Below are 13,753 nucleotides of genomic sequence, written 5' to 3'. Positions count from 1 at the left end.
ACTTTCATTAAACTTTCCTACGGATTTGTTTAAGTGAAGTTTGTTTACTTTTCAAACTTTTTTTTCTAGTTTGTTCTATGAGTTTTTTCTATGATGAAAGTACTTAACATTTTACTCCTTCCCTCCCTCTCTCTTTCTTACATTTTGCATCCTCTTCAATAAACTTTTGTACTTTTTCTTCTTATCTCTATAAAATGGGGTAATAGAAGAAAAGAAAGTGTTCTTGATGTAGAAGATTGATGTGATGGTTCATATCATTTGAAAAGAAAAATTCTTAATATGTTTAAGTAAGGAAGGACAAATGGAGGATGCAATTACTTCATCCTATATTACATCTTGTGCAAATTTAGGAAACATCTATTACCTCTCATTCTAAATGAAATTATATTTTAATTTGATTTTATTAGGTCCTAGTATTTATTATATGCATATGATCAAGACAAATTAGCATTTGCATCTTTTTTTTATTTAATCTACTGTTAGGTTCCATTGGAACACTCTATTTTCTAAACACAAATTCCAACACAAATGGTGGGGCAAAAGGAAACCATTAGTTTGTGTCCACAATATACTAGGCTTTATTCTAACTAAATGTTTCATGTAATAAGAAATGAAATTAAGCTAGATTTAGGCCTTTTATCCACCAGGTGAAGAAATGAAATTAAGCTAGATTTAGGCCTTTTATCTCTCTTATCTTTGTATTTGCCACACATAGCATTTTTTGGGTAATTATTCTTTCAGTTAATGATTATTAATTTGTATTGAAGAAAATAATAAGACAAAAATTTTTATCGCTTGTTTAATTTATGAGATCAAAAGAGAATATTTACACTCTTTGTATATGTGAAGAAAAAAGTAATCACATTTAGTGGACATTTGAAGAAGATTAATAGAGTTAACAAGGATGTTGATTTGACATTATGTCCAATCAAATGAAAAAATTATTTAATGAAATATCTCCAAACATGTCATCCAATTCCTATGTATTTACATATAAAACACCTAAACATTAAATTCTTACATCTTTACCTATACATGAATATGTATATTTCACTTTTTAAGAGATTAATATGGTGATATTTTCTATGCGATATAAAAGATTTGAATTTTACAAAAGTGAAACTAAAAATCTAAGTAAAAAATACATAAAAAACAAAAGAATTGTGTCATATGTATGTAAATGAGCACTAATTTAATAGCTTAAAAATAAAATTTAAACCTACTTTAATGACTTAAAATTTAAATTTAAAATATAATCCACAAAATGTGCTCATCATATAATTTGACATCTCTTAATTGTTTGCTTGATAATGGTAGCAAGTCATACATTTCATCTTCTTTTTTATAAATTTAATTAACCAACGACATTTAAAACATATTCAGCCATGAAGAAAACAAATTCCAACAATATAATTTATTCATAACAATCATATATATATATATATATATATATATATATATGAGAGAGAAAGAGGGAGAGATAAGTAAGGACAAATTATCCTTACTAATCTCTCTCTGTCTTTTCCTTTCTCATATGATTACTCAAGCCATGGAGAAGAGTAAATAGGGATTTATCTTTACTCATCGTTCCCTCTCTCACTCTCTGTTTCTCTTATAGTTGTTCAGAGCCATGGAGAAGAGTAAATAGGGGTAATAATAGACTTGACATTTAAATACTTTTCAATTGCATCCAGGCCTTGGTCCTTTCCAAACCCACTCATCTTGTATCCACCAAAAGGACAGCTAGGATCAAACACAAAGAAACAATTGATCCAAATTGTGCCTGCTTGAACCGACCTCGAAACTCTATGTGCTATGTTGAGGTTATTAGTAATAATGCCGGCTGCCAATCCATAACGAGTCGCATTAGCCTTTTCTATTGCTTCTTCTATCGTCCTACGAAAGACAAAAGTGATGAAAAATCAAATAATGTTGGGTTTAGGATATCATGATTTTAAACAATTGCTTTTCACAATAATTTTCAAGTAAACATGCGAAAAAAATTATAAGAATGAGGCTTACTTGAATTTCATTAGGGACAACACCGGGCCAAATATCTCATCCTTTCCAATTTTCATGTTCTCCTATCACAATTTTCAATACAAAGGTAATGCAAATTGATGACAACCTTTAATTAAAAACATCATTTCATATGGAATATGATATGTTAATGAGTAACTCATTGTAGCTTACATTGACGTCAGCAAAAATGGTTGGCTCAATAAAGTAGCCCTTATCCCCACATGTTTTTCCTCCTGTCAGCAAAGTTGCCCCCTCATTCTTCCCATACTCAATATACTTAAGAACCTTTTCAAATTGTTTCTTGTCAATCTATACATTTTCAAAAAAATAATAATAATAATAATAATAATAATAATTGCTAAATGTAAACAACTAAGGGTCTCTTTTGGGCAGCTGCAGCTTATTGAATAATCTTCTGATAAGCTGATTAAAAATAATCTACTGATAAGGTAAGTTCGGTGGCTATTAGAAATGTTTTTTTTTTTTTTTGGAAAAGCCAGACCACTGACCACCGCACCGCACCTAGGTGCGGTGTGAAAACGCTGATTTCAGCATTTTCAAAACGGATAAACTGCCAAACAGTCCAAGTGCGTTTTCAAAACGCTGCCACACCAAATAAACTGTCCCAAACGGATCCTAAATTTGATAATTTACATACCTGGGGACCTTGATGAACTTCTGAATTGAAAGGATCTCCAACAACTCTACTTTTAGCCATTTCAACAGATTTCTCCACAAAAGCATCATAAATTCCTTCTTGAACATAAACACGTGATCCAGCCACACAAATTTCTCCCTACAAATTTAATAATAAAATCATTCCTGTAAATTTTAATACACAAGAAAAAGGATGGCGCACCTTGTTAAAAAATGCTGCATTTTGAGAGAGATTCACAGCCATGTCCAAGTCAGCATCATCAAAGATGATGAGCGGCGTTTTCCCTCCCAATTCGAGCGATACATGTTTCAGATTGCTCTTTGCTGCTGCTTCCATCACCAGCCTCCCAACTTCTGTGGATCCAGTAAAACTTACCTGATGCAAATACAGCAGAACAAAAATTCAATTCTTTTTTTTTTTTGTATTTAGAAAAAAGAAATATAAGAATAAGGTAATGAAAGACCTTATCAACGTCCATATGGGAGCAAAGTGCTGCACCTGCAGTTGAGCCGAATCCAGTGACAACATTAAGGACTCCATCGGGAATGCCAGCCTTATACACCAAATAATGTCATGATTAACAAGTTATATATAAGTTTAAGATAATAATAATAATAATAATGCATTACGAGGTAAAATGCGAAATGAATCTATCCGTGAAAGGGTTGTTTTAGTTTAGTGGCGGACAAGATTAGAGAGAGTCGTCTTGAATGATTTGGTCGCATTGAATGTCGGTCTTCTTATGATCCGGTTAGGAGAGTAGATGTTTTAGATTCGACCTATGTTAAGAAAGATAAAGGTACTTAAAAAGACTTCGGGCAGATTGTTTAAAAAATGATTTTAATTTACGAGAATTAAATGAAAATATGACACTTCATAGGACATAGTTGAGAAAAATTATTCATGTAGCCGACCCCACAGTGGGATAAAGGCAGACTTATTGTTGTTGATCTCCTATTTCCTCTCGGATAATTTTCAAAACTCATACTATTTATTAATTCAATTGATTACTAATTCAACTAGCCATGCATTTTGTTTCACTGGAAATTTATATTTTTGGATAAAAATAATCTTTCCAAAAAAAAAAAAGATTCACAATTAATTACCTGTTTAGCCAAGTGAGCATAATAAAGAGCTGAAAGCGGCGTCTGCTCAGCAGGCTTGACTATCATTGTGCAACCAGCAGCGAGGGCAGGGCTGACTTTTACGAAGAAGAGGGTTGAAGGAAAGTTCCATGGTATAATATGCCCGATCACCCCTAAGGGTTCTTTTAATGTGTATCCTTGAAACTCTCCTAAGAGCTTTAATGTCTCGCCATGAATTTTATCGGCCGCGCCCGCATAATAGCGGAGGAGATGAACAGTGTGTGGTATGTCAATATTCTTACAAATTGAAAATACCTTCCCACCATCAATTGTATCAAGAATTGCTAACTCTTCTGCATGCTCTTCTATCAGGTCTGCATATTTCATCATTATCCTTCCTCTTTCCTGCAATGTAATTTTGAAAAATAAAAAATTATCAAGTGCAAGAGTAAAATTATCATGTTTGGTAATTCTTTGACTATTATTTAATTATTTAAAAAAAAAACTTTTAATATAGGTTCAATCCTTGTTTGATTCTTTCTAAATGATAGTATGAAAATTGTTTGAAGATGATATATAGTTGTTTCAATCATTACTTTGGAGTATTTAATCATTATTCAAAGTAATTTCTAACAAAGAGGGATTGATGACCAATCATTAGAGATTGTTCGTAAAATAGATAAGTTATTTCATGTAGATGGCTCCAATTTATTACGTGTTAGTCTATCCATTGTAATAAAGATTGATTTACCTTATAGCTTTGTCTAAACCAACACGCATAACTAAAAGAAATTGTAAAAGACACCAATATGTGAAAAATTTAGAAAGAGGAAAAATTATGGGGACTAGCCCTATTGAAATGATCTATTAAATATGTGATGTTATAGTAGTGTGCATTCTCCCTTTTATAATAAAGTGAAATTACAAAATTAAGAATATTATTAGGGTCTCCTATGGGCTATAAAATGATTGATAGAGAAGTAGTAAAAAAATAATGATTAGGAGATGATGACTAAGTGACACTGGTAGTATAATGATGATCAGTGACTATGACTAAGATATAATTTGTGGGCAACAAAAATTAAGTGACCATTGTGGGAGACACTCACAAGTGTTGCATCGATGTTGAGCATTGTACATGGCTAATAAATTTGTTAGATCTTTAGGATTTATTTAAATTTTGCCTATGGTCTCTCACATTTGGACATGAAGGCTCTATTTATAATTTTAGAGTTGTATTTTTGTATTTTAGTTAAATATTCCATCAAATGCCCCATGTTAGTTCCATATACCATAGACATTTTATTAAGTATTTAACTGCTCTAATGAAATATTGATTAAGTGATTTCTAGTTTGTTAGACTCTTCTTGTCAGACCACTCATTTTAACTATATAAGATTTGATGCTCATTTGATCTTTCAATTAATGTCACAAAATTTTTCATTATATTGAAAATGCTTGATTTGTGTGTTAAACTCATCTCCACCAAGCATCTAATTGCTTGTTTTTTTGGCTAAAATCAAAGCACAAATGATACTACATTTAGTTTTTAAAATCTTGAATTCAAATATGACATCAAAATTTAGGCCTAATAGTATTACAAGTTTTTATAGAGTGAAGGAACACACATTTTTTACTTTGGCACATATATATTTTGATTTGAAGCAAAACATGTTTTGACAATTTTGATTAAGGTATGATGGCTTTTAAAAGCACTCAAAAAATATAAAATTTAGTTTGTGCTTTTTCAAAAATATTTTAATTTATTCTTAGATAGAAAAAATAAAAATACTTATAGAAATACTGAACAAACATTTTTATTGAAACTAAAAAAAATCAAAACAAAAATAAAAAATAAAACTTATTCCAAAAATCCCTATCAAAATAGATATCTTACTAATCGGAGTATGTTCTCCAATGTTACTCTTTTTTATCTTTCTTTTTTAAAGCTTTTGCTTATAGTTTGGATTTGAGTTAATAGAGACCATAAACAAGGATCCCTAAGACATAAAGAAGTCTTTTATGCTATGTCGAATTTAACTTATTTCTTATATAAGAATTAAAAAAAAAGTTATTGAAAAATCAAATTGGAGTGTTGATTGAGTTGATTTTGTTGGATCCTAAATTGTATTGTGGATCACGCCCAAGAAATGGAGTGTCAATCAAATGAAGAAAAGAGAAATAAGACATAAATAACACTTAGTACGATGTAAATCTAAATTTAATAAATCAAACTTCGAAATAAATTTTATCTGCAGTTGTTCGCAAGCAGAATCATCACAATGTGAATTTAATCCGATTCATCAGATTTGATAAATCATATTAAATATAAATCAAAATTGCAGCCAAACACCCAAAACAAAAAATAAAATAAAATAAACCAGTTATTTAGGTTAACAACAAATACAAATGGAAGGACAAGCAGCTTGCGAGACTACCGTTTTATCATTATTTAAATAAATCCAGCCGGTCCCAAGAAAAGGATAATTATAACTAATCATAAATAAATGGAAGTTAACTTCTGACAGCGACTATAATCATATAGAATTAATTGACCTAAAAAATCATTAACTTTTCCTAAACATCAAAACAAATTCTTTCATAGAAAAATTATTATATATGCATGCGGTGTTCGATCCTGATCGAATGCATTCAAATTTTTTTGAAAAATAAAAAAATTTAAAGTGGGGCCCACCGAAATACATTCTGACCGTAAATCATCGGTTAGGATCGGACACCGCATGCATCTCTGCATGCGGCGTGTGTATATAATAATTTTTAACATCATCATAATAAAACAGACTTATAAACTTTCATAATTAAATTAAAATAGATTCATAAAATAAATCAACAAATTTATTTTTTGTGAATGGAATTCGTGACCTTATCAAGAGAAACATATTATGTGCATCATAAAGATAAGAGTTCGACTATCGTGGAAGGAAAACGTACGTAGCCAGACATGCGCGGCCACGCGCCACTATCTAAAGCAGTTCTGGCAGCTTTAACGGCTGAATCAATATCGTCTTTGTCGCCTTCTGCCACCACCGTGATCACCTCTTCGTTGCGGGGGTCTTTCGTCTCGAAAGTCTTCCCTATTATAAAAGTCATTTTGACAATTAGCTTGAAAGGATAGAACTATTTTTAACTCATCCAGAAGTTAAATTATGATTGAATTATTTTTACTATCTCCATCCTCGAAAATAATAAATATTTGATAAATTATATAAAATCAATTTCATTAACTGTAAAAGAGTAAAATAAAGTTGCTTGAAATTATTTTTTTTGACCGTAAAATAAAATAAAGTTTCTTGAACATAAATTAAGGGTCTGTTTGAGTCAGCTTATGCGTTTCAGGAGAAATTGTTTATCCTGAAACATGACCCTCGTAGGGGTCGACCCGTGACCTGCGTTTAGTGTTTAGTGTAAAAACCTTGTAAAAACCTAAACGCAATTTCAGATAAACTGGCGAAACGCCCGAACCAAACGGTACGGCGGCGTTTTGAAGCTGCCCCAAACGGACCCTGAGATATTTATTTTATTGAAACGGCCAGGACCTATCAACCCATTCTTTGATGGCGGGCGAAAAACAAAATGAGTTCTTATATATTAACTATAAAAAATTTTAAATATAATGAATTGGCCACCCAAATCAAAAATTTTATATTTGAACACCCAAAGCTACGGAAAACCTTAAATATAACGGATTGACCCCTCGTCTTTCAAACGGAAATAAAATTTTGATTGATTGAAATATAAATTCTAAGATTTTCTATCATTTCTTGATTTTCTTTTTTCTTATAGTGTTAGACAAAAGAATTTATTATTATGTAATGATTTAACTATGTTGCAACCTCTGAAGGAAATAGATAAAGAAGGCAGAGGCTTTCTGGCCACACAACGAAAAATGAAAAAAATCTTGTCCAATCATACAAATATATGAAGATTTATGAACTAAATTGTAAGAATTGGAAGAAGAACAAAAGCAATTCTGCTAAAAAAAATAAGCTACCAGAGATGGAGTCAACGAATTGGCCATTGATGAAGAGCTTAGTGAACTGTATTTTCGGAATCTTAATTCCCGCCGAGCCGTTGCTCTCGCTGTTGCTTCCCATCTCCACAACTAAGAGAGCGAGAGAGAGAGAGAGAGGTTCTGCGAAGAGCTTTGTTGAGATAGGACCTATTTATAGATCCAGACGACTAGCATGTGTAAGCATACAGTATTATTAACATTATGAAACTTATACATTTGGCTAATTTATGTTATAAAAACATTATTACTACTATATTCTTAGTAATAAGAAAATACATTAGATAAAATATTATTACTATATTCTTATGTTATAAAAACATATAATGTTTGGTAAAGATCATTTTTTAGTGAAATCTACATAAAGATTTCAGTTAAGGATCCAGTTCATTTAGATGGCACGCTTATGTATTTTCTTATTAAGTCTATTATAGTTGACATCCATTTTTTATGAAAATTATTTATGGATAATATGTTAAATTTATGGCCATATTCAATAACCATGTAGCAATTAATGACTCAGAACTTGCATAGAAAAGTTGGTTTGGCCAAGGGATGTGATAATTGTGCTATCTCAGTGAGTCCCGAAAGCTCTTAGTGGATGATTTCCTAGAACAAAAATATAATAAGTTCAATCGTCTTTCAAAATATCTAAGAGATCTTAAAATGTTTGGGACATGACCCTGAGCAACTTTTAAAATCCCTTGAACCGTTTCGAGTTCATTTTGAACTTATTGTATTGTTCCATTAATCATCTTAAAATTGAATTATCTCATTGCTCGGTGAACCTTGGTATTTCAACTATCCCAAGGAATGAAAGAAGTTAGATAGTCATTTAACATTTCATTTGACAGTTATATGAATGGGTAACCCAAAGGACAAGTCCAAAGTCATTAAAGATTTTAATGCCCAGAGTTAAAATAGGGCATAAAGTGTTTGAAAGTGTTCATCAATTAATTAAGTCCATCTTTTCTAATCTCATTTAAGACAATTCTAACATATCAAACCTAGTTCACAATTAGACCCTCTTGATTTTAATTTTTTCTTTTTAAAGTAATTTTATAATAAATAAATATTAAGTAAAATGAAGTCCCAGCTCTCATTAATATCAGACTTAACATCTAATCATCAATTAGTGGGCTTTAAATGAGTTAATTATTATCTTCATAACTTAAGCCCAATACCTTAGGATCATCTTAATTGAATTATCTTTCAAATCATGACAATTATCAAAATTACAATTTTACATTTATCATGAGAAGGATGCAAATTGGTTTCTACCTCTCAGCCCTTCTTATTTCAAACACCCAAGAGATTTTATTATAATCAGTATTACCCATTTACCTTTTGATTAATCCTAAAATTTAATTAAGGTATTAAAATTTCAAAATTGACATTTTGCCCCTAGGCTCTCTATCCTATAACTTATCAAATGAAACTCAAGTGACCTTGAAATTTTCATAGAGACTCAATTATGATTTAATTTAATATAACAGAAGAGAAGATGTGGTCTTTTAAATTTTTATTTAATTTATATAATTTTTTTTATTAAAAAATAGGATTTTTCATAATTAATTTATTTAATTAATCAAACTAAGGCTTTTGGTCATGAGAGAATTACTAGAGGTTCACCTAGGTCAGTGGAACACTTGGACAAAAGTTTCATTATTTTTTAAAATTATAATTATTATAATTATTTATTGATTTTAATGATTCAATTAAATAAAAAATTTGTTTTAATTTAAAAAATATTTTTATATATTTTTATTAAATCTCTCTAAGTCCAGAGAACTAAGAGAAACATACTTTATATTTTTATGATTTTTAATTTATTTATTATAATTATTTTAATGGAAAACTAGAAAAAATATATTTTTAGCCTTTAAAAATTTATTTAGTACTTAAAACTAGAAAAACTAGAACAATTAGGCACATTGTACACCATTTTCATGTTTTTTGTAATTTTTAATTATTTTTAATTTAAAATATAGCTTAAAAAATAAAGTATTTTCTCAAAAATAATTTTTATTTTTCCTAAGTGCCCCTGATCACAACAAATTCAAAAAATCACTTTTCATAATTTTTTTAAGTGTATTTAATTTAATATATTTATTTTTGTACAAAAATAAAATTTTTCTTAGAAAATCAGTTTTTGTACTTAAACTTAATCAAATAAACTTCAATTTTTTACAGTGAGTTAACATGATTTTTTCTCTACAGTGTGGAATTAATTTCATTAATTTTTGAATAATATTTAATTTAAATAATTTAATACAAGCTATAAGAATTTAACTAACAATAGAAATATACACAAATTGTTCTAACTATCCTGATATTTTTTCTAAGCTTCTTTCTACAGGGAACTTACTAAAGGGAACTTACTAAAATTCATCCTAACTTACTAAAATTCATCCTATAATTTTCCAAGTGATATTTTGATTTATGTAATTATTTTATGCCAAAATAGCCATCCAAGCTTGGAAATTAGAGTTACATGCATAGAGATGCTCTCTAACCTTAGAAAAAATAAAAAAACATCCCCTCTATCATACCTCTAAAATATCAACTCATGGTGATTATTATTTACTTAATTAGAATTCAAATAGCTCAGTGGCTATTTAAATAATTAAAAATTAGAGACGCATCAAATAATAAAATCAGAGACTCATCAAATAATTTTTATTTTTGATCCACATTATTCTCTTATGTTCATTGAGCAAGAAGACATTTTTATTTTTTTTTATGATTTTTCTATGCAAATATATGAATTTTTGAAGTTTTGACATTTATTTAAATCAATAAATACTATTTTCCTACTTAACCCACCCAGTCAGCAACCACACAATCCTCGTACATGTCGAGCTTTCCACGCAACGATCTCTGATTGGGTGCCGCCACCCACATCAGCGACACACCTCCTATGGTTCATGTACCATCTCCTCGTCCGATACAAGTGCGATCGGACGGCTCCTGGTCATCGTCCCCAACTGACCAAACTCGTAATACGTTCAAATTCAAACCCTAAGATCTCTCTCGATACTCGACCAAATTAAATATGGTTTTTCCTAAACCTTCATCTACTCAAGACAAACACATCTATGCGGTTACAATGCTATGAAATACAAGTTCTCTTCACATTCTAAATACAAGTTCTCTTCACAATTGGTGAAACCAAGCTCAAAATTAGGGTTAATGGTCTATACCTTTGCCCAAGAGGTGAGACCTCAATTGGGTGATGTGGAAGCTTAAGTGGAGTCAGGCAAACCTCCTGGATGTGTCACCTTGCTCTGGTATGGGGTCCAAGTATGAGTTCAATGAAAAGGTGGAGCGACCTTGGTTTAGAGGTGGGTTAGAGTGCTCGGAACCAGGGGATTTTGATGGCAAACTTCTTCTTTTAGCTCAGGGAAGCTAAAGGAAGAGTCAATTTGAAGTTTCAAAAGGTTTAAATTAAGTGACAAAAAACCCCTAGATTTTGAATGCAAAATTGAGCTATGACAGAGTGATTCAAAGGGGTAAAGTGATGGGCTTGAGCTCAGGAGTTCTTGAAGAGTCTCTAGAAGTAAATAATTGTGACAGAGTCTCCCCAAAGAAATTGATAAAATACTTTTTTAGCCATAAGAGAGGGAGTTTAAATAGAGGAGCTTGGGGTGGCTGGATGGGCTTCAATTCAGGTTCAATTAGTAGCTTATGTGTTTCGGTCACCAAATTGGAAGTTGTCTATCGCCAGAATGGATATCCTGGTGTCCGATTTAATTTAATATATGTATATATAGATTGAGAAAAGTAGTATTTTAAAATTTGAAAATACAAGACAGAACTGATCTCATATCCTCATAATCTCATATCCTCATCAGTTTAAATAAACAAACATAATACCGCAAGCAATGCATTTATCCCGAAGGGTAAACACACTACTTATCGGCAATGCTTGATTAAATAAACTAAAGAATTTATGACATCCGTTTAAGTCTGCAAAAATTCATTTTTTATGTTGACCGACAAGTTTTCCTATTTAATACAAAAAATTAAATAGGGTTTATTTTAAGCTGGGATATTAAAAGTTTCCTATAAGGGAAAACCCATGTAGCAAAAAATTAAATAGGGTTTATTTTAAGCTGGGATCTTAAAAGTTTCCTATAAGGGAAAACCCTGAAGGCAAAACCCTGTAGTTAATTACATCTTAAATAACTGAAGTCACTTAAGAAAACTCTCAATAAAAATAAGAGGATATTGTCTTCAAGAATTTCATAGGATAGGACTTTTCAAAAGATCAGACAAAAAGGTGTGAAAGGGGAATGACTCAAACTTGGAACATTGTATTATGGAAATAAAAGGAATAATAACTGGGGGATTGATCCTGATGTTCTTTTATATGTAGAATTTAAGAAGTTGACACCACTATTTGAAGATTTTAATCCTGGGTAATGATAGCGAAAACTTGATCCCAAGCAAAGTAAGATTTCAATTATATTTTTATGGATTCTACGCAAGTATACGTATCGTTATCAAGTAATATAGAGCTTTCTGATTAAGTCCCGAATATCGATCCCACGGAGATCAAGATTAATCTAAACTAATTTCAAGAGAGGTTCTAGTCTAGAATAACTTGCCCTAGCTTGGAAGGTCGATAAAAGTTTGCTTTTGATTATATCCTACAACAATCACTACAATACTACTTCCACTCTTAAACTAAAATACTTAGTCAAAATCAGAAAATGAGGTTTAATATATTAAAAGCACTATATTAAAAGTACTCTTCCTCACTCTTCCTCATGAAATGAAATTAGTGACATGTGTAAAAGTAAAACAAGTAGTGAGAGAGATTATGACAAATATGAGCAGTTATATTTTTTACCATTACTAGAGATGCTATAAAGAACAATAGTTAATCTAAAGTTTGAATAGTTCTAAAAACAGACTAGAAAAGTCCTCTAGTTCTACACCCATTAAAGATTATTTCCTTATTTATTTGCACTCAACCATGTGGACTACAGTCTAATCCATACAATCTCATGTGATTCTACCACAGTTGATTGAGACAACACCATACCGGATCTTACATGTTCTCACAACAAATTTTAACATGCAAGTTGATCAAGTTTACATGTAAATGAAGAACAAAGTAAAATCATCACAATATATTTTCACTCTACTGGATTCTATATCCTAAACATGCATATTAATTCATTACAAGAGAGAAGAGTAAAGAAAGCTACTCACTACACATGGAGAAACAACAAGAACTTTTCATTGAACAAGACTTTGAAAACATACAAACAAAGTACTAAATTCAAATCAAAATACAATAAAAATACTTATCTTTGACAGAAATCAAACTCTCCTTTTATAACAAAAGCAATCTCCATACAATCCTCTCCAAGAACAAAATGAAAAGAAAAGAAGAAATCTATCACTCTCTCTTTATCTCTCACCTTGCAGCCCTGCTTGGGGCTCACGCCCAAGCCTTCTTCTCTTCTTATAATTAATTTAGGAGTCTAAGAGATGTTTTAAAAACATTTTCAAGCTTTTTTTTTATAATTTCCCAAGAGATGCTTAAGTGTCTCTTCAAAACTGTTCAGATTCATTGAATCTTTCAAATGGTGCCTTAAGTGCCTCTTCAAAACTCCATTTAACCACCCCAAATTCTTCTAGAAATTCAATTTTATCAATTCCAATGAATTCCCCAAAAGATGCATGAAGCACTGCTTCAAAAATTGTCCAAATCCGACGTATATTCAAGAAGTTATGTTGAAAACCGTCACCAGCGCCTAAGCGTTGATTCTGGGGCGTTTAAGGTGGCGCCTAAGCACCATTTTGGGTGCTTAAGTGCTGGGCACAGGCACTTAAGTGTCCAATTTAGGTCCTCATGGCTCCAGTGTGCCCTGATTTGACCCAATTTGCTCAGGTTTGCTCCGTTTTGGTCTATTTTTGTTTCTTTTGCTCCAGTTACTCCAAATT

General features: G+C 31.0%; 1 protein-coding gene across 3 annotated transcripts; it reads right to left on the bottom strand.

Moving 5' to 3' along the window:
* Positions 1–1,513: 1,513 nt before the first annotated feature.
* LOC110031817 (aldehyde dehydrogenase family 2 member C4-like) lies at positions 1,514–7,930 on the bottom strand. 3 transcript variants are annotated; one of them, XM_020735222.1, is made up of 9 exons: positions 7,778–7,881; positions 6,718–6,855; positions 3,787–4,170; positions 3,144–3,233; positions 2,882–3,055; positions 2,681–2,818; positions 2,194–2,331; positions 2,023–2,084; positions 1,514–1,896 (listed from the first exon to the last, which is right to left on the bottom strand). In XM_020735222.1, exons 1-9 carry the CDS (start codon positions 7,802–7,804, stop codon positions 1,623–1,625), a joined length of 1,425 nt encoding a protein of 474 aa, XP_020590881.1. In that variant the 5' UTR covers positions 7,805–7,881; the 3' UTR covers positions 1,514–1,622. The 3 variants fall into 3 exon arrangements, with proteins under 3 accessions (XP_020590881.1, XP_020590883.1, XP_020590880.1); XM_020735221.1 differs by having other exon boundaries at positions 1,515–1,896; positions 6,718–6,860; positions 7,778–7,930; XM_020735224.1 differs by lacking the exon at positions 6,718–6,855.
* Between the last annotated feature and the right edge of the window lie 5,823 nt (positions 7,931–13,753).

The sequence above is a fragment of the Phalaenopsis equestris genome, unplaced genomic scaffold (genome assembly GCF_001263595.1).
Source record: "Phalaenopsis equestris unplaced genomic scaffold, ASM126359v1 Scaffold000846, whole genome shotgun sequence".
NCBI classification, from domain to species: Eukaryota; Viridiplantae; Streptophyta; class Magnoliopsida; order Asparagales; family Orchidaceae; genus Phalaenopsis; species Phalaenopsis equestris.
The sequence above is the reverse complement of the archived record's forward strand: the minus strand, read 5'-3'. Positions and strand labels throughout refer to the sequence as shown.